The sequence below is a fragment of the Myiozetetes cayanensis genome, unplaced genomic scaffold (genome assembly GCF_022539395.1).
Source record: "Myiozetetes cayanensis isolate MyiCay16 unplaced genomic scaffold, myiCay2020 scf7, whole genome shotgun sequence".
NCBI lineage: Eukaryota > Metazoa > Chordata > Aves > Passeriformes > Tyrannidae > Myiozetetes > Myiozetetes cayanensis.
Window position 1 is genome coordinate 27,202,884 of NW_026087964.1, and position 27,924 is coordinate 27,230,807.

The 27,924-nt window shown below is 37.8% G+C and overlaps 1 protein-coding gene across 7 annotated transcripts in view; it reads right to left on the reverse strand.

The window, feature by feature from the left end:
- MTUS1 (microtubule associated scaffold protein 1) overlaps positions 1-27,924 on the reverse strand; it is a 125,113-nt gene that overhangs the window by 49,246 nt on the left and 47,943 nt on the right. For 3 of the 7 annotated variants that reach the window (XM_050337594.1, XM_050337593.1, XM_050337595.1), the window contains 4 exons: positions 22,652-22,834; positions 18,804-18,935; positions 16,736-16,825; positions 15,623-15,670 (listed from right to left, as the gene is read on the reverse strand). In XM_050337594.1, the coding sequence (XP_050193551.1) occupies positions 15,623-15,670; positions 16,736-16,825; positions 18,804-18,935; positions 22,652-22,834 (453 nt within the window). Of the gene's footprint in view, positions 1-4,203; positions 4,680-15,622; positions 15,671-16,735; positions 16,826-18,803; positions 18,936-21,106; positions 21,482-22,651; positions 22,835-27,924 lie in introns of those variants that run through there. The other 4 variants (XM_050337599.1, XM_050337598.1, XM_050337597.1 and 1 more) reach the window with 4 other exon arrangements.

A 27,924-nucleotide genomic window follows, 5' to 3' on the forward strand; every position in this document is an offset into this window, starting at 1 on the left:
TGTACAGAGCACAAACTGTACTTACAAACCCCAAAACACAGAGCCCTGCCACCTGAAAATAAGAATCTCCATTTAGCTGTCACCTACTTGCCTACAGAAACTATGACCTATTAAGACTGAAATCAGGCACATCAGGCAGGTCATTTAGTACCCAGTCTTGAACAGATTTAAGTCAGGAGCAGAATCTCATTGACTTAAACAGGAACATGATTAAATTCAAAATCCCCCATGACAAATGGTTTCCAGCTATTCAACTTTTGCTTAGAACAGATAAGCTGGCTTTAGCTCTGAACTATTTTTTTTCCTTGGTTGGTGACACAAATATTTAACATACTCGTCCTGCATAAAATTTCTCCAACAGACTTTCAGATTCAGAATACTTAATAGGGTTGAGTGTGTTGGGTATCTTTCTATGGTTCTACATTAAATTGTAGTGTCAGACAGTTCTTCAGTTATTCTTCGGATTGGGGGGGGGGGAAGCCATATGAACAACAACTTGTGACACCCAGGGCTTTCAAAGCCCTTTAAGAGCACTGCTTTGCAATGCACAAAAGTAATTTTATAGTTCTCAACATGATCTGAAGGAGGACTTAGGGAAGAAATCGTACTGAAAGAGGGTGTCAACTGCTCAAATAAACACATTTGTGATGTTTCCTTGTTATTAGTAAAGAAATTTTTAAAACTGGTTATTGCTGAAATGACATGTTTAGCAAGCAATGGAAGTCACCAGTGAGATAAGAGCTTCAAGTACAGTTTGCTTAGAGGGAGGAAAGATAGAGGGAAAAGCAGCAAGAAGGGCTGGATGGAAACATCTTGAGACAAAACAGAATACAACCCTTGAAAAACTCTGGATAAAAGGCACAAGAGCTTTGAGCTCCACCTGCAAAACTAGTTTCTTGTTTGGAATTTTATCTTTATGCAAAAGAAAAATAAACAACTCCAAATTATTGTTCTGATTTATTCATAAAAGAATGCATTTCTCTCATGGTTTATACAGAATTACACAGAGATAATTTGCTTGGTCACACCACTGATGCATGGAGAACATAACAGCACTTCAGTCACCCTTTGGTAAGAATCTTAAATGGTTCAATAAAGGAAGCAAATATAATATTTAATTACTGAAAGACTGGTTCCCACTTAACTCACATCTGCCATGTTTATGCCATTCTGAAGCGTTTAGATTTTTTGCAGTTACCTGCTAAAAGTAAGTTTTACAAAAAAGCATGGGTAAAGTGCTTCCTGATGGTTACAAGATTTTATTTTGCTGAAGAGGGCATTTATTATATACAGCTAACAGTGCAGGTGTACTGTACTTCCAGTTGCAGAGAAAAATGACACTTCGATGTCTGCCTGCATTTAAAGAGAAAAAAACTTCTGATATCATGACCTTGAAGCAACGCAGTCATGAAAGTTAGACACAAGACAACAAGTTGAAAGATCTTAAGAAACACTTTAAATTTTACAGCAAATTTCATCTGGATTTATTCCATTCCTAGGGAAAAAAATATCAAATTTTATTTGGCTTCCTTTGATTTGCTTACTGCATGTTTACACTGCAATATATCTGAACTACTCTAGTTAGACACCTCCACATGGATGAGATGTAAATGCAAACACATCCAGCCCAAGGATCTGTTTAAGTGCAATGAATAACCTAGACAAACTTAACACCAGTGTCAACAACTGTATGCCCAGCCATGCTCCACAGTGTGAAGAAAGTGCATCAAGCTGCTGTAAAATATCCTGAAGTCAGAATGAAAACCCAAAAGCAAGCTCCATCCACTTCCTCCCAACAGAGCTTATGTTCTAACTTCACTGAGTTTTTAGTGCACCAAAAACTCTCAGCCAGGATGTGGCAACAGAATAATCCAACTTGATCTGTGCTCAAGATTACTTTAAGACTCAGCATTATTACAACTGCTTGAAGTATCCCAAGGATGCTCTACAGTCATACAAGAGACTATGCTATGGTCTATGCTATGATCAAAGGGAGTAAAGTATGAAATCCATGATAATGCTTATTAAAAGTGCAATCTACGTCAAAACCGTTACATAACACTCATACATATGCATGTTCCTATGTGGACTCTGGAGTGCCTTTTTGCAATTACTCCTTCCCTTATTTATTGACAGAATCCCTACTGCTTCTTGTGCACATTTCTTACTGGACCTTGGAAAGAAGACACATTTTAATCCAACTAAACCACTACAAAAAAAGATACTCCTACTGATGCTGCAAAACCAAATATGGCTCCTCCTGGCATTTAAAAAAAACCCCAAACAACAAACAATTAACCTTTTATGCTCGTGACATACACTGATGTGCTGCTGCTGCTGAGTTTTATGAACCTGAAATAATCACTAACAAGCTTCAATGCATTCCGCTGTTTCAAAAACCACAGTATTAAGTATACGTACTTGCATTCTCCATTACAGAATATGACCTGGTTTTCAGATGCCCTACTTCTTTGGTATATTCAGCTCTAGCTAACCAAAGCTCTATATGTCAGCTTTTTGCTAACACACTGACTTTCTACAAGACACAGGGACAACAAAGGAGAATGGGGAAAGCAGGCAAAAACCTAAGCTTTCAGTCTGGTACCATTAGCCTGTACATACTGCACAAGGAGAAAACATGCAGAAGGTCTATTCAGCACTTCTTATTTAGTGAAGTGCTGCTTAACTGGAACACAGAGCTTGCAATCTATTTTACATATTGTATTTCACAGAGGCATCCTGCAGACAGGTTTTGCTTTCATATCCACTCAAATGAAATAAAACAACAAATTGTTTCTTATATATGTTAAATTCCTTTGATACATGCACTGGTATCTATTTTTACTTTTCAAAATTACACAAACTTCAGTAGCAATTAATGAACATATGGAAGACTGAACATCATCTCCCCTCGCCTTCTCTCTTAGGAACTTTGTCCCTGGAATATGTGTTTTGTGAACATTTCACGTCGTTAGCAACATAGGTACATGCACAAAGACATCCTTTACATCAGTATTTTTAGCATCAAGGTATTTAAATCCTAGTTTAAAGCCAAGCAAGCAACCTGCAAATATAAGCCTATATTATGTTTGGATAGTTGTCCTCTTTATGTTCATAAATGAAGTTATTATCCAGGAGGAACTCAGAATCTGGATTTACTTTGGCAAGGATAAGTAATGACAAGGTAAATGGTTTAAGCTGCTATGTGAAAAGCCAGGACAGTAAGGAAAGCTGACTGGTAGTACTGAACTCCAAAAAAATAAGAATGGAGAGGGTGGTATTCAAGTGAGAAAGGAAATCCCCAGGAGGAAGAGCTTCTGCAAAACTAGTTTATGTAGCTGCTTGCTCCCCTCTAAGTAAAATGCAAGAGAATTACAAATAGTGCAGTGGAGAAAATGCTTATGTAACATGCAAGTGCCATCGGTTTCTCTATATGTCATATATCTCAGCTCATAGAAACAAAAAACTGCCACCCTCCCCCAAAACAACACATGTGTATCCTGGAACAAAGCTCAGCTTCCATAATCTCGCTTTATTTGCTTTGCCTGCCACTGAAGATGAAAATCAGGTCAGATGCAGCTGGGAATTTTGTAATTTTTTGTTTGTTTGTTGTGTTGTGTGTTTGCATGGGTGCAAAGTAAACACCCCCACATTTATCTTGAATGTCTCAAAACTTTTTACCTTTTAGGTTTGCATCGACACAAGTGGGCACAAAAGTTTGCTTGTTCCACAACATGTACGATTACCTATCTACAGGTAAGTACTCAAATATTTCCCACAGACAGAAAGCTACATTGTGACAGCTCATATTCATTCTGATTCCCTCCCTGCTTCCCCCTTGCATCCCATCAAGATATAGAAAAGACAGTGCTCCCAGAAGATAAACATTAAAATGATTAAATAAATATTTAATAGCACAGACTTCCTGATACTATTTTTGGAACTGTGCAAAGAAAGAGCAAATTCCAATTTGCATCTCATAAACAGAATAACCATTTTCCAAACAAGCAGCTCAGCATGGGTGCACACACACACACAGTTAGAATACGAAACCACTTTGGCTCAAAAGTCAAGACATCTGTATGAAATTTAAAAACTTTCATGCCCACTACCGTTCTTATTTGCTAAAAATAAGCTGCTGCTGAAATAAACAAGATATTCCCTCAATGCATGCTCTAATCATCATATTAAAAATGCACAAACCTGTATGAAATATAACAGTGCTTTTCTTGTAGCCAGAAGGTAGACGAATGTTTCGGAGCAACCCCTTTGCTGTCAGCCTTATGCGCATGTTGGATAAGGAAAATTTCGGGGACCATAACATGTCTTCAGTGCAATTGGAAGATAAACAAGCAAGAAACAGCCTCCATGTACTGTCACATACTATGTTTTTTTAATCGCTACTGGCAGAGGTGAGCAATTCTTGTCAAAGAAAACAGGCTTGAAGAAATAATCAAGTCTCCATTCCTTTGCTCTTCTTCTTTATGCACAGACAAGCAAAACATCAGTAAAAGCAGATACCCCCAGCATATACGCTGCTGGCAGCTTCTCCTCACCAGATGTTGTGAAAACAAAGCTTGTCCTCAGAATAAAACCGACTTAGTGACTTGGAAAACCAACAGCCTCTGAACTGCAACACAGTGTTTGATGCTCAATCTGCTATGGGACTCCGTGGGCTGGGAGCTAGAAAAGGAGAAATGGGAGGAGGAGGAAGTGGGTGGTCTCACCAGCTGAATATATCATCCAGCAATGTCACAGTCCATGTAATTTTTCTCTGGACTGTAAGGGACATTATTTGAATATTCCTGGAGGCATATTTCAGCTTTGCAGCCAGAAAGGATTTTTGGAGAGCATTTTTTAAAATAGTTTCCTTCAGTCAAATATTATGTCAACACTTAAAGTCTTAACAAATCCACAAACACATCTATTCTCTAAGAACAATTCAGTGTTTGAGAGCTGCTTAAGGGAAATTCTGTTTAGCTTGGCAGCTCAACACTGCAGATGCTTCCATTTATCAGCAGAGGAGCAAGGAATCAAGAATTAATTCATATTAAAACGGTTCTCTGCCAGCTGGGCTTTGAAGGCACCCAAACACTGAGGCAAATAAGCAGTGCTGCAAGAATTCCTACTACATAGATGCTGTTTCCATTTTTAATCAGCCCTCATATAAAATTTCTTCTTACTATTTCATGAGCTCACATGTTTTGTGTGTACTTTGGTGAAGTTCACTGCCACTGGAAAAAATAAAATTAAAAATAAATTAAGAAACTAGAAAACAGAGGAGTAACTGTTTTACTGATTAGAAAATGTCACATTTTTTTACAAACAACCATGACTATAAATACATGCACTGGCCACCTTCCTGTGCAAAAAGAAACATTTCACTACTTTGCCTGAGGTCAGTAGCTGCCTTACTAGGCAGCCACTGAGCAGGGACCACCCAAGTATCTTTCAGAGAATGCAGAAGACAAGACAGTGACATCTCTTACTTCTTTAGGGTTGCTTGAAGAACTGTTCTCCACAGACTTTGTATCTTTTTAGAGACAACAAAATTAGGCACTTTTCAATTGATTCTGCACTTCTGCTATTTAACCAAACCACAGCTAATGTTCTCCAGCATCCATCCCTTTGACAGTTTTTCCAGTTCCAGAAACAAGTAATGCAACTTACTCTGAAGGAGGTATAAGCGAAATCAAATATAATCACACTGACAGGTCTCATCCCAACAGTGCCTGACCTGTCCTCTCTTTACTGCAAATCTAATTTTTATATTTTAATAGCATGTCTTACTTGCCCAAGATGCATAGCACTTTAAATTCACTAGTGCTTATTTACCAGTCAGCCAGAACTAAAAATAGCACATGGTTGCTGTATCTGGGTATCTCTAACGTCACACAGAGGGCCAGTGCAGCAGCAATGAAGCAGCTCATTGTATGCACAGCAAAAGAGCTGCAGCCCAGCACTGAGACAGACCCATCCGGCCAACCTCCCCAGCACACTGCCTGACAACACTGCTGAATGCTTTTGAATCATGTACCAAAATATTTGTTTCCCAGCACAGCGATGTACCACCGACTCTGAAGTACTATAATACAACTTCACTCCACACAAACCCATTCAAAATAAGTACAAAGACAGTTAATTAGGGGTTTTGTTTGGTTCCCAGGGCAGCCTCTGCACACAGCTGGGCATGCATGTCATTACCTCATCTATTCCTTCTAGTCTGAAGAGCTTTGGCACTAGTAATGTGCATTCATCTATCTTTCCAACAGCCTGCAGCTCCAGACTCTTTCCTAATCCAACAGTACTATCAAAGACATCACCTTCTTTCCGGGATGCAAGATGATTATGCTTGGAAACCACACTGAGCAGTAAACCAGAAGGCTTTTTACAGCACACTACAGTTAAGTCTTGTGTATTCAGGATAGCTCATTAGCCCATCTCGTCAAATATTAGATCACTATTGTCAGACCCTTTTCTTAATTAAGGCATTTTGAGAACTTGACCAGGCCTATAGCCAGTCTTCAAACACCACTGAACACCCAGCCACACCAGGTTTTACCATTTTGCCAGGGCACCCACAAGAACTCCCTTTATTTCCATCCTGCCCCATGTCTCTCCAAGAGAGGAACTGCTCCATGTTGTAAATATTCTCCCACCATCCCAATTTGATGCTCTCACAAAGGTGGAGACAGTTCAATTGGGTTAAAAAAATCCCAAAACACCACAAACCAACAACAAAATGCCCACACCCAAAAAACCAACCTGCCACCTCTCCCCATCCTTGCAATATTGCCCAGGAGAAATGAAAAGAACTTCTCATTAGCCTGTAAAACCAGAGAAGTTGAAACACGCCACTGAAACCTAACTTCCTTACTAGAAAAAGGAGCTAAAACAAAGAATCTCTGGAAGGTAAACATCATCTAATAAATCTCATCTAATAAAATTCCAGTTTGGAAATTGAGGAAGGAATGAATCACCGGGTAAAATATGTGCAGATAAAAGCTTTATATGGACATCAAAATTTTTGTAGCACAGACCAAAACTGCTCTTACAGAGGTACACAAGTAATATTTTTACCGCCTCTTTCCATTCTTTGTTTGGATGGAAATAGGCCATGAAGAAATAGATACACCATCATATTATTTATCAAAAACCTTCTGATTTGACAAAAATGCCTTTCTAGCCTCTAGAGCTGGAATTCTGTTAAACCCCAGAAACCTGAAACAAGTCTGCCTTACGCAGAAGTAGACCTGACAGCACTAATCAAAAGCAATAGATGCATGTCAGTCTCATCTAGTACCCAATCCCAGTGAGCTCTGACAGCAGCCAGCAAGAGGGGACTGCCCATCCCCATCTAAAGAGCTCCCAGGAGAGACTTAACTCGCAGAGGTTCCCCCAGTGTAGTCTTTCCAGAGCTCAGCGTCACACCACGGCACACTGTGGTCCACTGTGGCTGTGCATCTGCTAGTGGTGTTGTTTCCTTGGCTCAGGAAAACAGAACCTTCCACTGTGTGTCTGTATTTGCACGACAGACACCTAGTCCCTGGTGTTGGCAGGGTACAAAGCCAGAGCTAATCCTTGGGAGCTTAACACAGCATGCCAGGAACATCCACTGTCTACATTTCATGCATAACATGAAGATCACAGAGACGTCTTTTTCTATCTTGACATCGGATAAGGACGATGGAAAATAGCACCAGAAAACAGCAGAATAAATTAGGAAGTTATATACAGAGGATGAAAGGACTAGTAGATTTTCATTTACTAGCACCTTATTGCTGGCTTCCCTCAGACTCCAAGGGCAGAACTGGTGATCAACATGGACAAAGGGGCTCCATCCTGTTTGGACCACATAATTCAGTCTGGGTTGCTAAATGTATCAGTACCTGATGACACCATCAGACTGATGGGGAGTTGCACCTCTTTTAACCCCAGCAGAGTTAGTATATCTGCACTCCCTGGGAATATCAGCAATGTGACAAAAAAGGAGCAAAGTGCACTGGCATCTGTAGGCTTTCCAATTCAGCCTCATGAGGCCAAGCCCACAGTGTCTATATGTGTTTCTGTTGTCCCTGTCACTCTTTCCACAATCAACAATCACTGAGAATGCCATCGGAACACAACAAATATCTCATGTATAAAAGTCTAAATCAGAGGCTAGATCTTTAGATCCAAGAAGCCCACGTAAAGGACACCTGGCTCCATGTCACAAGACAGCAAGAGCACTGAGGAGCAGATGGATTTTACTGGCATGTTTTCCTTCTGGAAGAACTGAGAGGTGATTGCTTATGCAAAGAGATGCAAGAAGCAGGAACCTACTAAGAGCCAAAGGGTCATCTGTGTCCTCATTTTTATTTCTGGAAAATGACTGCCCCCACTCCACTTTCCTGTGACCACCTTGCTCTATCCAGTGCTCCAGTTTGAAAAACTAACCTTCCTGTAGGCAACAGTACCTGCTGCGACAACAAATGCAAACTGAAGCTCTGAGAGTAATTTTAAGCTCAAATCCTCCCCTGAAGAAAAAAGCAAACCTCTTTCTTCCTCAGAACTGAAACTAAAATCCTAAATAATTGAGGGTTTTTTCTAGTACACAGAAGCTTTTATTCATTATAAATTCAGTAGCCTGTCAAACTGAAGGTGATGCTGCTGTGGATTCCCAGGCAAACAGATACAGAAGACAGGTTGATCTGTGTCTCTCGCATGCAACACTGGTATTTACTTTGTCTGTACTCTTTCAGAATTGAAAACAGTTACAAAACACTGCAAGAGTCATTTAATTTTTAACTTCTGACTTAAGGGAAGAGCATGTGCAGAATGTCCCTTCCAAAATGGCATTTTTATTAAGATTGACTCAGACAAAATCCTATAGAGCTGCTACTCTACAACAGTATAAAATGTCACCAGCATTTGGATAACATACTCTGAAATATGAAGCTTCAATGATGCAGCCAGATGTGACAAAACCTCACAGCGTCTTTGCTAGAGACTTCTGCTGTTCAGAAATAGGGTAGGTGTATGCTTAGGTTCTTGTGAGCTCAAGCCTCAAGGAGCAGAGGAAAAATAAATTTTTAAATTAGGGCCCCAGCTTATGGATCTATTAATTATTTATTCACACAATACTGATTTATATTCACAGTGCAAATGTATTTCATCCATGGCCTCACAACACCACCACTCAGACAGCCTCTACTGAAGAACAACTTTGCAAATAACGTCAATTTAGGCAAGTATATGTCCTAAGATATGTTAATGTTTTATCTGGAGAACACAAAGCATATTAAAGATAACTCACTGTCTTTTGCTTACCTCTGTGAGCTTTGTATGTTCTCCATTACCTCAGACATGCAGACAAAAAATGCAGATGTGTAAGTTAGTTAACCATCTTTGACACAAGATCCATAAATTTCATGTCTGAGACAATTTAATGGTCTTTCAAGTATTACATCAACTTTCCCCCTAACAGGATCCAATGACAACAATATGGGCAGCTACTTTATCTGCTGAGAAGTTATATGTTATAGTTATACATACATTAACTACATGTACCATATATAAACTATATATAATATATATAACTATATAATATATATAAAAATAAATTATGTACTATATAACATATATAAAAAATATATATATAGTAACTATAGAACTTAAAGTATATGATGAAATAAAGGACTTGAAGAAAGCTAGAAATATCCAGTCAGACGACTTAAACATAATTTTAAAAAATTAAATATTGTGAGAGGACATTAAGAGTCAGCTTTAGAATACCTCATACATCTCACCTCAAAACTGAGAAAAACTCAGTAGAATCGACAACCCAATTACTCACTGTTTACTGAAAATGCATAAAACAACATGCACAATCTGAGGAACTCCACAGAGACAAAGAAACAAAAACAAGTCTGACAACATCAGAAGAGATCTATATCTCGATTTATTTGGAGAAAGAAGGGATATGAAGATAGAGAGAACCAAGTAGTAGTATGGCATATTCAAGAAAGCAATATAGTTTGGCATTGCATACTGCAACTCCCTTGGGAATAACAAAATGAGAAGAATTTGTTACTGGTATGTGATCCTGACGGTACAGTCAAAGCTCTAAAGTCTCCTAACAAAATAAAAATGTCTTGTTCTCTTAATTACTGGGGAAAAAAAAAAAAGGAAATAATTTAGATACTCTAAAATTCATTGAGACAGAACAGTATAAAAACACCAACTGTGGTGAATCCTAACAATGCAGTCTGAACTTGAGAACAAGTTTGAGAAGAACACTAGGAAGCAAGTACGCTGATAGACTTACTTGACAGCTGAAGGGACCAACCTGAACTACATTAAGACTATTGTCACGTACCTCTGTTTTTTGCATCCTGTCCTCAACTGTAACAAACATACTACCTCAGGAAAAAACCACATTTATTTAAAAATAAAAACAACAAACAAATACCACAACCCAAAAACCCCACTCAAAACAAATGACTACAGAGTTTAGGGTGGCTTTCTTTGAACATCAGCACTTGAAGATTTCCAGAGCATAGTGGTGCTCAGTCAAAACATTAAATCCTTAGAGCCAGCTGTTGTACTATATTTTATTTGTTAACAGTGGAAAAAATTTTGCCAAGAAAGTAACAGCTATTGTCTTTCAAAGATTATTTCAGGTTTACAGATATTCCCTTAACTCTTCGAAATAAAAATCATTATATGTCCCCAATGAATACATTTATTAAGTAACTGAAATTCACAAGCATTTAGATTAATTCTGCATTTATTTATACAGAGATGGCAAAATGAGTACCTGCTTTTATAGCTGGTTCACATGCAATAGTTACACTAAGTAGCTTTGCTGTCTGTTTATAAGAGAATGTTTAAGGCTAGATCACGAGACAATTAAGTAATTCAGATAGTCCTCCTATTTCCCATGGATGAAAAAAAAAATCTAAAAAACAGACTATGGCTGGCTTTTTACTACAGCTAGAAAGGCAACAAAATAATCCAACGCACAGTGCAATATCTGCAAAGAGAGGTTTAAGCCCGATCTCATTGTTGCTTTTCAAGGGATAAAGGAGAAACACTAATTTACATTGTTCAACTCTGGGAATTTCCAGTGTGTAAAATATTAACTATGTTAAATGAATACAGAATCTAATCTTGTTCCTGCATCAACCCAAAGAGTTTACAAAAGTGTTCCAAGTTTTTCTGCAGGATTTCCTGGCTTTTCTTTTGGAAATAGGGGCAGAGACAGAAAAACTGACAACCCCAACTTATTTAGAAACGCTAAAGCTCTTAAAAGCAGAGATCGAGAATCCAGTCTCAACACAACTATACTGAAATTCCTGGTTAAACCTAGTCAGAAAGGCTTCTTCTTGAATATGGAAGATCTGTACCTCTTGGCTGCCAGGGCACATATGTTCACATATACATCAAGACCTTTTCAGGTTTCCAAGCAACAAGAACACTGCTTGGACAATGTTTCTACAACCTGCAAAAACTTTTACAAGCAATACACATCACTCCCCACTCAATAACAAACCCAAAAAGACCACCTGATCAGATATGAAAGGAGAAACAAAGCCCTTATCAAGTCACTTGACTAAATATCCCTCATAAGTAGGGTAATCTGCCACCATGCTGAAGACTCCAGATGATCAGCTAGATGAAAGAATTTAATGAAGACCTAAGTATTCGGCATTCCTAATGATGTTCACCAGCTCTCAGAACAGTCTTCCCCATTTTTAAAGAAATTTTACAGATTTTGTCATAGTATCATGTATAATTTTAAAATATTAAGTCTTTTTTGTTGTTGTTAAAGTACAAGCAGAGTGTGATATACATTAATCCTGTGTCTTCCAGACATGGAAAGTGCAAGTATTTTGAAGGTAACCTATTCTATCCAAGAATCTACAATGTAAGAACTCTTTCCTCTGAGTTTTAACAGGGATGGCTGAGAGCATGAAAGAAAAGGGTGTAAAATGAACCTTAAAGTATGCCTCCAACTTCTGTCTGAACCAAAGTACTTTGTTAATAAAAGCATCCTATGAGAGTATGAGAGTTTGAGTGAGGAGCCAGCATCCACCTTTAACAACCTGTTCTAAGAGAGAGCTTCATGGTCTGTTACATTTATATCTTATTTTTTCATTTAACCTTGATCAGCACAACTACTCACTTTTGCAATAAGCCTCCTGATTGAATTTATTCCCTCTCCCAGTGTTATATTTTCTCACAAACGATTGAACTAAACCAGCCATACTTTATGCGAGTAAGAAAACAGAATACCATGACAGAGCATATACCATTTCTTGATAAAGCTTCTTTGGTTTTGATGGCTTCTACAGCCTTTACTAACTGATTCCAGTCTGCATAATCCATCACAATATGGCAACATATAACATATTTAATAACACCTTACACGTGTATCCAGCAGTTGTCCTAGCTGTCCTGGTAAGTCTTGTGCTGCACACTTAAGTGGAACCTGTTATCCTTAACAGCCCATAGATCCCTTTCAGCGTTGTGGAAAAACAGGACAAGCCCTCCAATAAATATTTACATGTTTTATTCCCAAAATGATTGCTTTACCTTTGGAACTGCCAAACAGGATATTTGCTTTTGCTTGGCTTACATAGTTTGAGAGATTACTGTATTGTAACTTATCCTTAATGCTCAGTCAACAACAGAGACGTGAGATGTGAATACCCACCGCGTTCACCCACACTGCACTGTAATACCCTGCACAGGTATTAGACATAGGCCTCTTTTTCTACAGGGAGGGCTGGAGAAACAAAGGAAACAGCACTAACTTCTACCCATTTTTAGATGCAGTTTTGCATCAGTTCAAAATTCCATCTCACAAGAGGTGACATTTTTATTCATATTCACAGACATTATGGTAAGTGCACACAAACAGCCCCACTTGAAGTTAGCAAGTTTAAAAGTACAATAAAACATTCCCAAGAAGTTAAATTTGCCTTAGCTTTAAAGCCAGTGCTGAAGAAATACACCACAGAACTTGTAAAGGTTATTCGATGCACTGAAAATCACCCAAGAAAGATACAGAATTCACAAAATGACATACTGTGAATGTTTTAACACTAACAAGAGATGAACAGCAAATATACATGTCTCTCCAATTTTACAGGCACACTAACTGTGTTGTGGCTTGCTTTATCAGAAAGAAGATTGTGGCTTTGCACCACTTCTGTAAATGAATGGAAAATGGAGAAAGAGCACCAATAGTCAGAGAACAGACACTGTATCTAGAAAAGTTTGCTATTTTTCCATCCTTAAAGTATGAAAAGCAATGTGAACAACTGAGCTAGACACTTAAGTAATGTCTTAATACTGCAATCAATTACCAGAGTCTTGCTGCAAGAAATTAGTCCTGGGCACAGGGTTAAGAAATAGAAGTGGGGTTGGAACTCCTCACTGAGTAAGGCTAAAATCCATAGACTTAACTATGGCATTGAAATGAAAGAACAAAAGCTTTATACTAGCTGCAATCACTAGAACAAAGCTCCACTATAATATCAAAGCCACAAAAAAACCCAGAAAAAAAAAAAGATAGTGGGCCTCATTCTACATGGTACTGGCTGACATTATTTCAGTTCATTTCAAAAAGGATCATTTGTCTTTTCTTAAAATGTAAGACATTGTACTGCAGAACATTCAAACAGTCATGCAATATTTTTATTTTGTAGGAACTATCTGCAACTGTGAGGATGGGGAAAAAATATCTTTCTTTAAAATGCAAAATACTCCATCAGAAAACTCTGCATTCATAAATGGTAAATAATATTAATGTTCTGTTTAAGTTAGAAATTTGTTAACTTCAAAGTCTAACATATCCAATTTTGGAAGCTGACTCAGTACAGGAAACAGTTGAGGTTTATTAAGACAAACACTGAAATACAGCCATTCTACTGGCAAAAGTATGATGCTAAAGATCATTTACTAAAGAATCGCTAACTATTACAGCCAATTTGGAGTTTAAGGCTGTGTTTTAAAGGCATCATATCCAGCATTTCAAAGCTATGTAACTACATGCTTTATTAAGTTGGAAAAGATGAATCACAAGCAGAATTATATTAAACTAGTAAAAAGGGGAGGGAGCACTAATTTTCTGCATGAAAAATAGAGAGAATGTGCCACAACTAAATTTAGGGGGAAATAAAGTTATATTTTGAGACTATTGCTAGCAGGCATAAGAGGAATTTACTTTTTTAATTTCTAGTCCAGAAATAGATTTTGTTGCCCATCATGAGTTTCCTCAATTGAGCTGATCAAGACATTATGTTGCCAGTTGAATCATCCTCTACATGCTTATACAGCAGACTACATTTGAGCTCTTGAAACTTAGTGTCAGGCTTTACCTAAACTAACATTAGTTCAGCCAAATATCAATAAAAGCTACAAAAAGAACAAGCACTTTGTGCAAAGTCTTATCTTACACTTTATGTATGACACAAGCACTGACCCTTAAGAGAAGATAGCAAAGTACTCAACTACAGTTGATATATCCACATTGGACACCCAAGAGAGTAAAAGACAAAAGCATTAAACTTATGCTGTGACTACAGGAAATCAAAAACATACTGCCACAGTACCAGAGTTGCAGGTCAAAACTGATTTGCCCAATAATTCCAGACTCAAAAATTTACAACATCTGCTTGGCTACAGCATCTCTTTCAGAAAGACATCTGCTATTCACTCAAGGGACAGAAAGCTTTCCAATGATCTTCAGTATCTCTCAAAAAGGGCTTTTCAAGGAGTAATTAATTACAAGCAGCATTTAATTCAGTAAATACATGCTGATTCTCAGGAAACTAAATTAGACTGCCAACTCTCTTGAAAAGACCTGGAAATTGCTGCAAGTAGAAACGTAATCTGAAGACTTTTCTGTCTTCTGGCAGATAGAAATTGGCACCAGGTGTCCTGACTGGCACAAGAACCAAAACAAACGCAACAGAAAGTCCTTAAAACTCTGCCAGATTTTGAAACGCCATCTGCCATTTAATCAGCTGTGATTCCCTCCCCTTGCCATATGAGCAGACACACACATCAACATCCTTGGATAATTTCAACTTCTTATACAAGTGTAGTCTGCAGTGATACACAGAGACAGCTCACACCAAAAGGTTATCTACAATGAACCTTCCAGAAAAGAAAGATTGTGCATGATTCTTGTATTTTTTTTTTAACGCCACAACACATGAATTCATTCATTACTTAGCTCACTGTGGCTAAACAGCAAAGACTATATCAAGTTTCATTTCCAGAGTTGTTTGGTTTGTTTGTTTTTGCTGTTGTTGTTGTTTTTTTGTTTGTGTTTTTTGTGGGTTTTTTTTTTCTTTCTTTTTAAATACCATTTAAAACTTCTAAAGTTTCACAGGAAACAGAGTAACAGATTGCACAGATTGCATATTTTAAGACCTGGGTAGCCTGAAGACAGTAAATAGACAAAACCCAAAACACCTTTTTCCACCTTTAAAACTGAAGTCAGTGATAATTTCAGAACTCTCCACTGCAAATCTGTTCTTCCAAGAAAAGAACCAATATACTAATATAATGTATAAACCTAATTTGAGTTGCACCACAGAAAATATAAAAATGTGTTCAGAAAACTCACCAGGACCCAAACAAGATAGGCTTTGGTGTACATTTCTTCCAGGAGAACCTACGGTGTTCAGGAAAGAGAAAAAAAAATTACACTTCAAGAGAGCAAAGAAAATACAAGATGCATTCCCATTAAGCCAAACATGTATTTTCCATTACAGTTATCATATTTCATTTAAGTCAGGTAGGACGATTTTACTTTACTTATTCAGAGAGGACCACAGATAATTAGGAACTATCATCATAGTAAATTTTTTCCACCTATATGCTCATAAAGGTGAAATAAATTAACGAATACTCAAACATGCTACTTGGCAAGTTAGATACAAATGAAACACTGAAAAAGTTAATCCGCCCTACCTGCATTGGAGTTATGTGAAAATTCACCTCAGAACCTTATTAAGGATACTACATGAAAGCAATCTTTCAGACTGCTAGGTATAAGTGCAAAAGTCATGTGCAGAAGTTCACAAAAGGTCTTTTGACAGCACCTTTTTTCAGAATTTACAAATAGTGTGTGATCCTACAACAGGTTTTTCAATGGGAAAAAGCTACTTTGTACTGCTACCATACTTGTTACCCTCACCTCAGTTTTGTAAATGGAACTTCGCTCCCAAGGCAAAAACTTTGTCTTACAAAGCCTTCCTGAAGATTCTTACCTATTATTTTGATTCACTTTGGCAGAAATTACTAATTGCAATTAAAAGTTAAAGATAAAACAAATGGCTGATACAGAAACATACAAGTGGAGCAAATATCCTCAACAGACAGAGCTGACCACCATGCTCTCTCTAGAATCTTAATTTAAACCCAAACTTACAAAAATCTAGTCTATCTTGTGTCTTGCAAGCATACAATCTTACAAGAGGATGACAGAACATCATTTAATAGACTGTCTGTTAAATGGTCATTAAGGGATGCAAGTTTCAAGCAGACAGTAGACAATGAATGCCCCTTAAACAAATACGTAAGGAACACTTTGCAGACTCAGTCTCCAGTACTATGAACTGCAAGGAAAATGGGCAGACCATCTCAATTACTCTGAAGTCAGAGCATAGTTGCTCTTCCTGAATACAGAGGGATTCAAGAAAAAGTGAGAAACTGACTTTACCCAACAGCTGATTACCTCTAATCTCACTGACTTTCCTTCCTGAGTGCAGTGGCCCAGCTGATTTTGGTGTGCACTGGTTCAGTGAAGGAGACTTGGTTTTGGCTCCTAGAAGTAAAAGCTGAGATGAACTTTAAAGTAGAACTATGTCGCCAATTAAAGACATATCTAATATTACACATTTAAGTACAAGATGCACAAATCTACTCAAACACACAAAGATACACCTCCTAGAACATATAAGCTATATTTAAACTTAGCTTTGCTTTACCAGAACTCATACTGGAATAAAATGATGTTTTTAATAAAGCTTCTAAGCAGGAGAAAACATTAGTGAAAAATTCACTTCAGCACTAAGACCTAATTACTTAAAGTCTCAAAACAGTAGCTAATAGAACACAGCTAAGGAAAATACTGCCTGAAAGAGACCTCTTTCCAGCTATCCAGACTCCCACTCAGAGCAGGCTCACCATCAAGACAAAAATCAGTTTTTGTCCAGATGAGCTGTACAACCTCCAGGAAGGGAATTTTTATGGCATGACTGGGCAAGGGCGCATGTCCCACTCTACAACTTGCAAGCATTTTCCACTGCCACATCATCTGGTGCTACTGAGAGGAGTCTGGCACCATGATCCTTACAGCTGTCCTTTTCAAGCCATTGACTACACAAGCTCAACTCCCTCAACCTCTCCTCAGCAGACAGAGACCCCACCCATCTTCCTAAGTCTCCAGTTGACCTTTCCAGTTTCAAAACAACCCTCTTGAACTGGGAAGGCCCCAAAACTCAACACAGTAGTCCAGGTAACACTGAACAGATTCTTTTGGCCACCCTGCTCCTGCAGGTGCTGAAGGCAGGCTTCCATCAACTCTATCCAGGTTGCTGATGATGTTGAGTTATGCACAGTTGTGCTGCATGTATTTTACCCCCCACAGAAAACATCAGCTTGTCAGAGACACATATGATTTGTGTTTGTTTCAAAGTGATTTATGGTTTGTGGCAAATTCTGTTTCTTCTCACTGTTTACTATTTTAAAGCATGTCATTACAGCATGATATTTGGCAGGCATCTCTTACTTATTCTCAATTATGTCAGATACCAGCTTAAGTCTAAAGCAGGAGTACAGTATTTAATTAGGTTTATCCAATTACAATAACCAGTTCATCACAAAGATGGTCAGAAGCAAGCTGATTATAGCTAGGATTTAGCAAAGAGACACAGCAAGCTTGTTTATCTGCTCCCATTATGTCTTTAATTTTGGTCAGAGAATGAGTTGTCAACTGGTGTTCGTGGCTTGAGTGGAAGAAGCACTGTTGGTTGATCAAGAAGTCCTGTCCTGAACAGGAACTGGAACCAGAACAATGTTTAATACAAAGCCAAGGAGTACATTTAGTGTTTTCTTTAGCACAAGATAATAAAGTACAATTGCCTTATCTTCATTAAAAATTAAAGCTTCCAATTCAGCCAGTAAGAAGAATATTAAGAAAAAGCAGCATGAAAAGCTGAGCTGTTTCTGGGACTCCACCCCTGGAAGGATGAGATAATGACACTGATCTACGAAAGAAGATACTTCATTCAATAATACCTTATTCAAAAAAATATCCCCATCCTCCCAAGGTCCTTTCTCTATGCTGTAAGGGGTAAAGATAATGCAAAGTCTGCACGAGGACAAGAACAATTCAGGACAAATTCAGGGTAGGTTACCAACAGCCACAGAATCTGAGCCTGAACTTTCTGAAAGAAAAGAACTCTTATTAAAATACTGTAAACCCCATGCGATGACACCTGCCATGTAGCAAGGTGCACGTAGTCCCTGTACCATGCAAACCTCTGTTGTACCACAGTGCAGACCTCCTCTTCCATTTCCCTGAAATACCTCCATCAATTACAACAATTCAAAGAACATTTTAACCTTCCCACAAAGTCTTACAACACTCGAAGCATCACTGATGTGATTTTACTTCCTCGCACTGTTTTCCGGGAGCACCATTACCAAACACTGCTTCAGGAGGTAGATACCTGCAAGTGGCAAAGTACTGTAACAGCAGGAGCTGTGCTTTCACTCTGTCTACAAACAGATCCACGTACCTTTAGGAGTTGACTTCAACAAGTGCAATCTAGGCCTTGATAGTGCTTTCAAAGGGACAGGTCCCGAAGTGCCATTCTGGCAGGCTGGTTTTGAAGGCCATTCTCCATTCTTGATGACTGTGGCATTTGCAGCTGCAATGCAGAATGACAAAGAATTTGCTCTAAGCATAAACAGTTTGATGAAGCCAAGTCTGTCTTACTAGAGGCTGAAGGACCTTAAAAGAAGTTTGGGTTTATTACCACAATGGAAATTTTTCCTTGAAAAACAAAACCCTGAAATTTTGGGAAAGCATTGTTTCCCTTTTCTAGAAAAAAATCGGAAAATACTTCTAAAGTAAGTACACATTGTGTTGGGTACTACAAAAATTATGTATACTGACACAAAGAATAAGAAGCTGACATGACATTTACCAGAGACAAGCAAAAACTAAGTCACTCTGGAACAGTTGGTCACACTGTTGCTCTTTTCTCTAGTCATTAAAGAGAGGGAAAGCTTTTGGCATGTATTATCAGGTTTGCATTAGATTAGTATTTTAATGAGGCTGGCTATTGGGCTATTTTTAAAGGTTTGTCTAATATTGTTCATCAAGAGATGGAACACACAGTCTTGAGATAATTTTAGTGTCTTTAAATGCACTAGCATAAAGCATGTAAGTTAGCTGCTTCAAAAAGATGGTTTTTGGCCACTAAATACATTTTCAATCACAGAAAGAGGGACAGAACTTCCGTCTCCTGTAGAAACACAAGCAACCAAAGCCATCCTCTTTTTTTAAGATAAAGAAAGTTGGAGCTCCTCAAAAGGCACAAAAGCTAACTATTGCAAAAGGATCTATACATGAAGAACAATTTGCATAACACATCAGTAAAACAGTTATTCTGTGGGAGTCTGACCTTGATCAACATCAGATTAAAACAAATTTGTTTTGGTAAAACATGGGGCCTGAAAGTCCTTAACTTTTTCTTTAAATCACTACATTAAGGATTTTTGCTTAGAGTTCACTGCAAGTAGTTAAAAACTGCCTACAGACTGGTGTGCTACCAGTCGGAAAATCAGAAGTACACCATGGAAGTAACACTTTGGATAAACAAGCAGCCTTCTGGAGCAGGACTAGTTAGGGCACTGTTTCACCCCATTAAAAGCTCTGGAGTCAGCTAACCAGGCTGCATGCAGATAGGAAAACAAAAGGCAGAGTTGCAAAGTCTGATCACTATATGACTCAAAGCTGCTTATTCACAGAATTAGGAGCAGCTACTGCAATCCTGATTGAAGATGGACAGGTATGAAATAATCTCACCCCATTTAAGATCGAAAGAGTTTAAAAAACTCAACTCATTAAAAGAATTTTAGTGAAGTACTGACTGTTCAGAAGTGCAAGCTCAACTGCTAGGAGCTTTTTAACTTCTGAAACACTATTTCCTTTATTAGTAATTATTCTAATGCAATTAAAATTTGGACTCTTGTTTTTAACCTCAGAGTTTAAACATTTCACTACATTCAAATTATAGTATTTTCAGCTCAGCACTAAAATTTCTGAGATTTCTCTACTGTTAAAAGAAATTCTATTTTCCAATGCTCCAACTGACAGCCTGCATGAAAAATATGCTTTTATTAACAACAGCATTTCACACCTCATGATCTCTAAACTTCTCAAATTGGAAGTCATTTTAGAGAAAAAAAGATCATAAAGTTCAAGTGCTCATTAGACAAAAAAATCCCTAATGCTGCCACAAGGAATTACCAATCTAAAGACATCCTATAACAAAGGGCTGCGCTGACACAGCAAGAGAAGCACTTGTGTCATTTTGTTCTCTGTTAATACAAGGCAAACTCCTTAAGCAAAACAAGCCAGGTGACTTTGTTGAATTAATACTGTTGACAGAGCTACAAGTTTGTCATAAATTTCATGGCATTCACAGCGTAAGCCTCCGATTTTGATCTTTGTGTCCCCCACCAATCTAATAAAAACATTTTAGGATTACAAATACAATTTTTTTCCTGACATTATTGCACAGTAGATTAAATGAAAGAATAAAAAGCAAGAACAGCACTGTACTTAATATTAGATTATAAAGTAAATTTCTTAATTTTTTTCCAATTTAACATCATAAAAATTTCACTAACATATGAATTCTATGTAATCTAAAGTCCTTATACTCAGAAAACCTTACTATCAGACATAAATCACACCTAAAGAAAAATAATCTCACAAAAAATCAGCAAATCAAAATATTGCATATATTTACCAACCTCCACAAAACAAAAAGCATGCTTTAAAATAGAAATAAAAAGGAATACAACCTACTTCTTTTCCCAGTAAACGTGGCTAACAAAGGAACAATGCAAAAGCTGTAAGACCCCACTACCAGCAATGTCAGTAAGGTAATATCATAGTGGCTTCCTGAGTCAGTCGGTGGTGTTAGCGTAGAATTGATAAAAATAATAGGAGAAAAATTAGTTTCTGTGCAACTGCGGAGTCCTCCTGGTATAGTCATTTAAAAAGATCAAAGCAAGCTTAAAGTCTAGGAAACTGCAGCCATGTTCAACCTCTCATATTGCTCTCGCTTGGTCTTCGTGAATCGGAGTGGAAAAAATTGTAAGCTTGAAGGCAGTGGACAAAACAGATTACAGCAGCTAGCAAATCAGGCTAAATAAGGAGTCATCTGTTTGGACACTTAATCTGAATACACTCCTTTGTTGTAAAGCGATGACCCCATCCTTTGTTACATGAGGGAGCAAAACGAAGAGAGGACAAAGCTGCTTAGTAATTCCAGCTGCAGTCCTAAACCTGAACAGCAAAAGTCAACATGGCTGTCACAGTATCAGAACCGATCTGACTACAGAGCGATCTGCACATGTATATTTTATCACACGTACTCTTATTCCTTTAAGGAATATGTTAAGTCTTAGTTTTTAAATGAAGGCACTACAGGGGGGAAAAGAAAAAGCAAGGAGAAAATTTAGTTAAGTAGGCATGCATATGCGCATACATAAACTACAGATGTATGATAAATCACAGTTCTCTTTCTCAGTCCATTGAAGACTGATTTAAGTGACATCTGGCACAAAGAAAAGGCGTTTGCCCAGTCTTCAAGATATAACAGATGACATGATACTAACAGAATATTTGAATGTACTTATTTGAATATATACAGCTGGGAATACTAATACTACTAATACTACTAATACTAATACTACGACATATTTTTGCCACCAGAATTCCTACAACTGATGTATAGCTTCAGATCACAGCTAGTTCTATTATTTTTCCTCCCTGATTTTTAATCAAGATGTATTTGGTTAGGTCATACACTGATGCTTGCAGTTACCTTAGAGATTATAGAAGTCTACCCATGCAAAGTTTTACCTTCTAAAATGAATTTCACTTACCAGTCTTTGATTTCATCTACACATTTTGTATTAAAACTCTGAAAGCAGATATAATCCAGTTCAAAAAAACATTTAGTATCAAAAACCTGTAATGTGCTTTTCCAAATATTATGACAAGTAAACCATTCTGTTCAGACTTATCTCTTTTTACACTACATGTAAACACTAGGAAACTCTTGCTGAAGAACACACTGGTTGTAATCTTTCAGGGTAGAAGAGGAGCTGTACCAAAACCGCTACTCAAACCACAACCCAAGGCTCAAAGTTCCTTCAGGCAGCATGTCTCAAAAAGGAAAGCTCTCAGTTAAGAGGCAAAAAAGTAAGTCCTAGAACTAATAAGTAGTACAACTGGAATTAATAAAGGCCTTTGTCAGCCAGGACTCCCTCCCAAGAGGATTTTTTCCAACAAGCAGTTGACACTGGCTATCAGTTAAAACCCATAACCCTCACACATACTCACAATTACTGCTGAAAAGACTTCGCTCACTCTGAGTGCTGCTGACTGATGAGAGGCTAGGTGTTCTCTCAAGCACCGATCTTTTGACAGGCACTTTGAATTTGGCAAGGGATTTACCAGAGCTAGTCAAGGAGGCTGGAGAATTTTTCACTGAGGCATGTTTCTCTCCTGGCAAAGATCCTATACCTGTCAATTAGGGGGGAAGGAGGAAGAAGAACAAGAGGAGTTGGAAAGAAGCTTAAACAATTGCTTCTTTTACACATATGTCTACAAATGAAAATATTTACACAGTAAAAATCCATATAAAAAGGTTTAATCTATCTCATATTGATATGGCAAAAAAAATGCTGTAAATGCAGAAAAACAGTTCCAAGAATTTAAAGCATCATATTTTTCCTCAAAAACAAGTGAAGCGCTTTAAAGATTGGCCTTCAAGACAGACCTCTGCACACAAAAAAAGTCTTTCTTGCATTGTCCTACCTCTGTGTGTTATGGTTCGCTGTAGTGACCATCCCATAAAAACAAAAACAACCTCCACAGACAATCCAAGAAAGGATTCTTCTGTTTGTTCCCGTCCCTAAAACAGAGATTCCCACCCCGTTCCACTCTAAAAGATAATATTCTTTCAAGAACATACACAGTATGAGAATACTCACATAGTATACTTAAAACTGACTAGTTCTGCAGAACTAATTAAACAGCACTCCCAGAACCAAGTTCTTAATGGTCAGCTGGTGCAGACACATTTTTATACTAATTCCAGTTTTCATTTGAGCTTGTTGAATACAAACTCCCAATAGCTAAGTGAATCAAATAGGAAAAGTATCTATAGAGGAGACACGTATGCCATCTTCAGGATAGGAGCTTACTCTTGCACTACTAACAAAGCAAATACATGTTCCACAAGAAAATTAAGAGTTTAATCAAATTAAGCTTTTAGTTTATTTCTGAAAAGTGTGGCATCCAGATTAAAACTTCAGTGGCCCAAAGGAAGTTACGTACACAGAGACTTGTCTTGGCAGCTCTGAGTTGACACTTGTCAGCTCTGATGACAAAATCTTTATAGAGTCCTCTGAATGTGGAGAAGAGGTTTTCGTTTTTGTACAAAAACACAGACATGGAAGACAGACTTATATATTTTTAAAATGTTTTGTTATCTATTATAACAAAAATATATCTAAAATAGCTTAATTTCTAATGTCATTGCCATTTTCAAGTCTGACAGTTTATCTTACTTGAAGAGAGACAATTACAGTGTTTCAGATTTCACTTTGAACAATCAGATTTCTATGCAAAGGGAATACCCTTCCCTCTATTCTTGTCACTATAAACCACATTTCAATTTTGCTTAAGCTAAAATACTGTTGAACTGTGACAGAATTAGCTAGTAATTCCACTTTATTCAACATCAGTTTTACTACAGGAGCTCCACCCTTTAATAGATGACCAAGAAACCTTCAATTTGCACCAAGACCACAGAAGCATGACACTAAGGGGACTGCTTTACATTTTAGGCAAGAAGAACGCACCCAATGTCTGCCTTTCAACAGTAGGTGGTGTGACAGGATTAGATAACCTGTCTCAAAACATCCTGTACCAAGTATGCAAAAACAGGAACAGCACTAGTAAAGAAAGGTATGGCCAAGCTATTTTCCTCAGTTCAGACCAATTCAGTAACAAAAGGGAAAGCCCACATACAACATACACTAAACCTTCGTTGGCATATTATGTAATACTTGTCACAGAATAAAACACACAAGCTTCAACAAGTCACTAAACATGCTTCGTGTCAGATCTCTCTTTGGAGGTGCACTTTTACTACTTGTGTAACTTTATTATGGAGAACTGTGATTCTGTATATGGCTTTATTGTAGCCTGCTATTAAACCTCTGAGACAAAATTATCAGCCATATTTTAGAACTTTTTGTAAGTTACTGCAAAGGACACTTGAATATACAGAACTCACTATAGGGCTTTGTTGTGCTAGGAGAACAGTACAAACCACAAGCTCACACTTACTGAAAACATCTTTAGAACACAGCATTCCAGAAAACATATCTGAAATAATTTGACAAAAAACATATAAAATTTTTGTGACATCTGAACTTTGTAAAACAAATCTGATAGCTTTATAAAACTGTTCACATTGTTTTCTAAAACCTTGTTTCATTAATGGATCAACATACCAGAATAATAAGTAATTCAGACCAGTCAGAAGTTCCTTTTCTAAATAATCTCTCAGCAAAACAAGGTGCAAACCCCAAAGAAACTCCAAACAAAACAAATTAAAAAAAAAAAATACCCCCTAAAAACAAACAAATGAAAACCACAAAACCCCCCAAACAAGCCAAAATGAGAAAAACAAACAGGAAAAAAGGGCCGCTGTACAAACACTGCCTGTTAAGGTTGTATGACTTAGTGAGTTAAAGTTCTACATTTCAAAAGGTAGCTAGAGGAACAAATGCAGTTTATCAGGTGCATTTGATTAAAGATGAAGGCAGCATGTTTGATTGCCATTGTGCTGGACTTGTTCATCCAGTTCTAAACATACAGGAACAAAATCCTGTTTTCTTCACACTGATTTTCACTCAAGAAGGGTCAAAGCACGTATGCAAAAATGCTCAGTCTCGTCTCATACTGCACGTTCCCTATACATGATTTGCAGCCAGCCCAACTTCTCTGCAGAAACTGGAGTGTGACAGTGCTCTGAACCAGCTGTGAACTCAAACCCATTCAGTGAGCACAGCAAGCTCTAGGACGTTCAGTTTCAGCAGCAGATCAAACAGATGACATTTGCTCTTCTCTTAGTTCTGCTGCTTGGTACTTTCCTGTAAGGCTTCTATTAAAGTAGTTACTCAAACACTCAAATACATCATTTTCAAAAGCCCTGCTCAAGGGAAAATTTCTTTCAGGTCATGACACAAGATCATTAAGCAGCTACTCTAGGTGTTACTTTAACTAACAATTTTACGAAGTATTTTTATAAAATAAATACTTCCCTTAGAAAGGAGTTACACAGAATTAAATGCAAAGGTTTTCAAGACAGAAGCAGGAAGATACAGTATATAAACAAAAGTGCTGGAAACAGGCATAAAAGCAGGATATTTAGTTAACCATTATTACAAAGACAACAAGCAATAGCAAACTAACAGGCTTTCATCAGTTATTTAATCTAGTCGCTGAAGCGGGATACTAGAAATACCACATTCCTCTACAATGAACTAATGAGTTGGCAATTCTTTAGAAAAAAGTCTTCATGCACCAACCATGTTACTTGAAGTGTGTTAAAGTATCTCTTGTATTGGAATGGAAATAAGCAAAGAACAAAGCTCATTCTTCAAGAAGCTCTGAAGTTAGCTTCCATATCCTTAATCAAATAATCATCCTCTCATATGAATCCCTCACAGGTGGTTATTGTCAAGAAAAAGTTAAAGCTAAGGCTTCCTTTAAATAGCACTGGAGTCTAAACCACTCAAATTGAGAAAATGTTGACACCAGGTAGATTGTAAAGTCAAAAACACATTCACAAATTCTGAAATTTCATGTCCACCATTTCAAACCACAGTAATACATTTCACATCTGGAGCTGAGCACTGAGCAACTGGCATTCACAGAGCCACATGACACCTAGAAATGAATGGTTGGAAGCCTTTCCCAAACATAAACTTTGGGCAGACTAAGTGCAAAAGGATTTTTTTTGAAGGATGTTTTTTGTTGTAGCTGTTTTTGTTTAACCCTAAAGCTAACACTAACAGTTGTTTTGGCCTTACATTGCCTCATGTCTTGAAAATGTTGAATTTTGGATTTTTGCCTTATGCTTTTCAGATTTTTTCTGAGAACGTAAAATACAAAGGTCTCTGTTTTAAAAGTGCTAAACTTCTTAGCTTATAAAAAATAAATTTAAGCATGATGAAAAATCCCTGTTTAAGCCTATGGTAAAGTCCTTATAAACCATGGGGAATAAACCTTCAAGAAAACATGCTGGGTTTTGGCATTTACTGAAATGAACAAGTAAATAACAGAAAGACAAACTGGACTTTGATATTGTTTCCAGCAGACTGATCCTAACATAGTTGTAAGAGTGCTTATGGTTGTCATTTTAAACACTGCAAAACAGGAGCAATACTAACAATTTTCTGATGGCTGTAAGCTTTCCAATTTGCCTGATAAGCCATCCAGCAATATCAAATATATTATATATTATGCTATACACATATTGGTGTTCCTTCAAGGAACAAAGAGTGGTTACAGCATATTTCATAATTCTAAAGGTAATGTCTTTCTAATTACCTCTCCCTTTTAAAGTCTCAAATTACTACCAAAATGGCAGGACACAGTTATGTTATGTTGCCAGTACTGGTCAACTGTTCCACATAAACATGTTAAAAACCAGGGAATGTCAAGTTACTGCTGGATCTTTGGATATTTTACAAGAGAGATTTACTTGTTTAGAGGAAAACAGCTGGTCAGAGAGCAGGCAAGACTCCATTCTCCATGTGATGCAGACTTCCACAGCATTCTGTCCATTCCTCTACAATCCTTAGATGGGTAGCAAGAACCAGCAGCAAGCTAGTGCCAAAACCTTAACTGGGGTGCCAGCAGCCATGCAGGTAGGTATTCCTGTGTTTTTCCTCTTGCAGCTCAATATTCTTGGACTAAAACTGGAAAACTGATCATCAATACTGTAGAACATTATATTAGCAGTTACCAACAACCAAAACAATCCTTTTTGTTCCCTAAAATGCTATCATCATAAGAGTGATTGGCGTGTTTTCAGTTAAGGGAAGAGACAGAAGACTAGTCTCTCATGTATGCCTACCATTCAACTTCACTTTTCCCCCTTCCTATCTGGTCTAGTTTTGAAATGGGGCAGACTTCCTCACAGTTAAACCCTTCCACAATCAGACTCCTCCCTTCTCCATCTTCCCACAGGCTCAACCCCTTATGTGACCTCTCCAGCACCTAGAAACATCACTTCTCTTCCCTGGCCTCCAATATGAGCTCACACCTGACCTCTCATTTCCAGGGCCATCTGCCCATAATGCTGCCTGCTGGATTTAGTCAATTTTAGGTTTTTCCTTTTGTAGACTGAACTAGAGCAAGCCTCATGAGAAATCACATCTGCACAGTTATGCCGCCACCTCCTACGACCCCAGGCAGAGGCAGTCTCTGGACAGCAGGTAGCTTTACACCAGCTTCCCAGGCCAGCTGCACAGTGGTGGCAAAGCTTGCTCGCTCTGGCTTTGCCAGGAGACTGTCATAAGCTGTTCGCACCC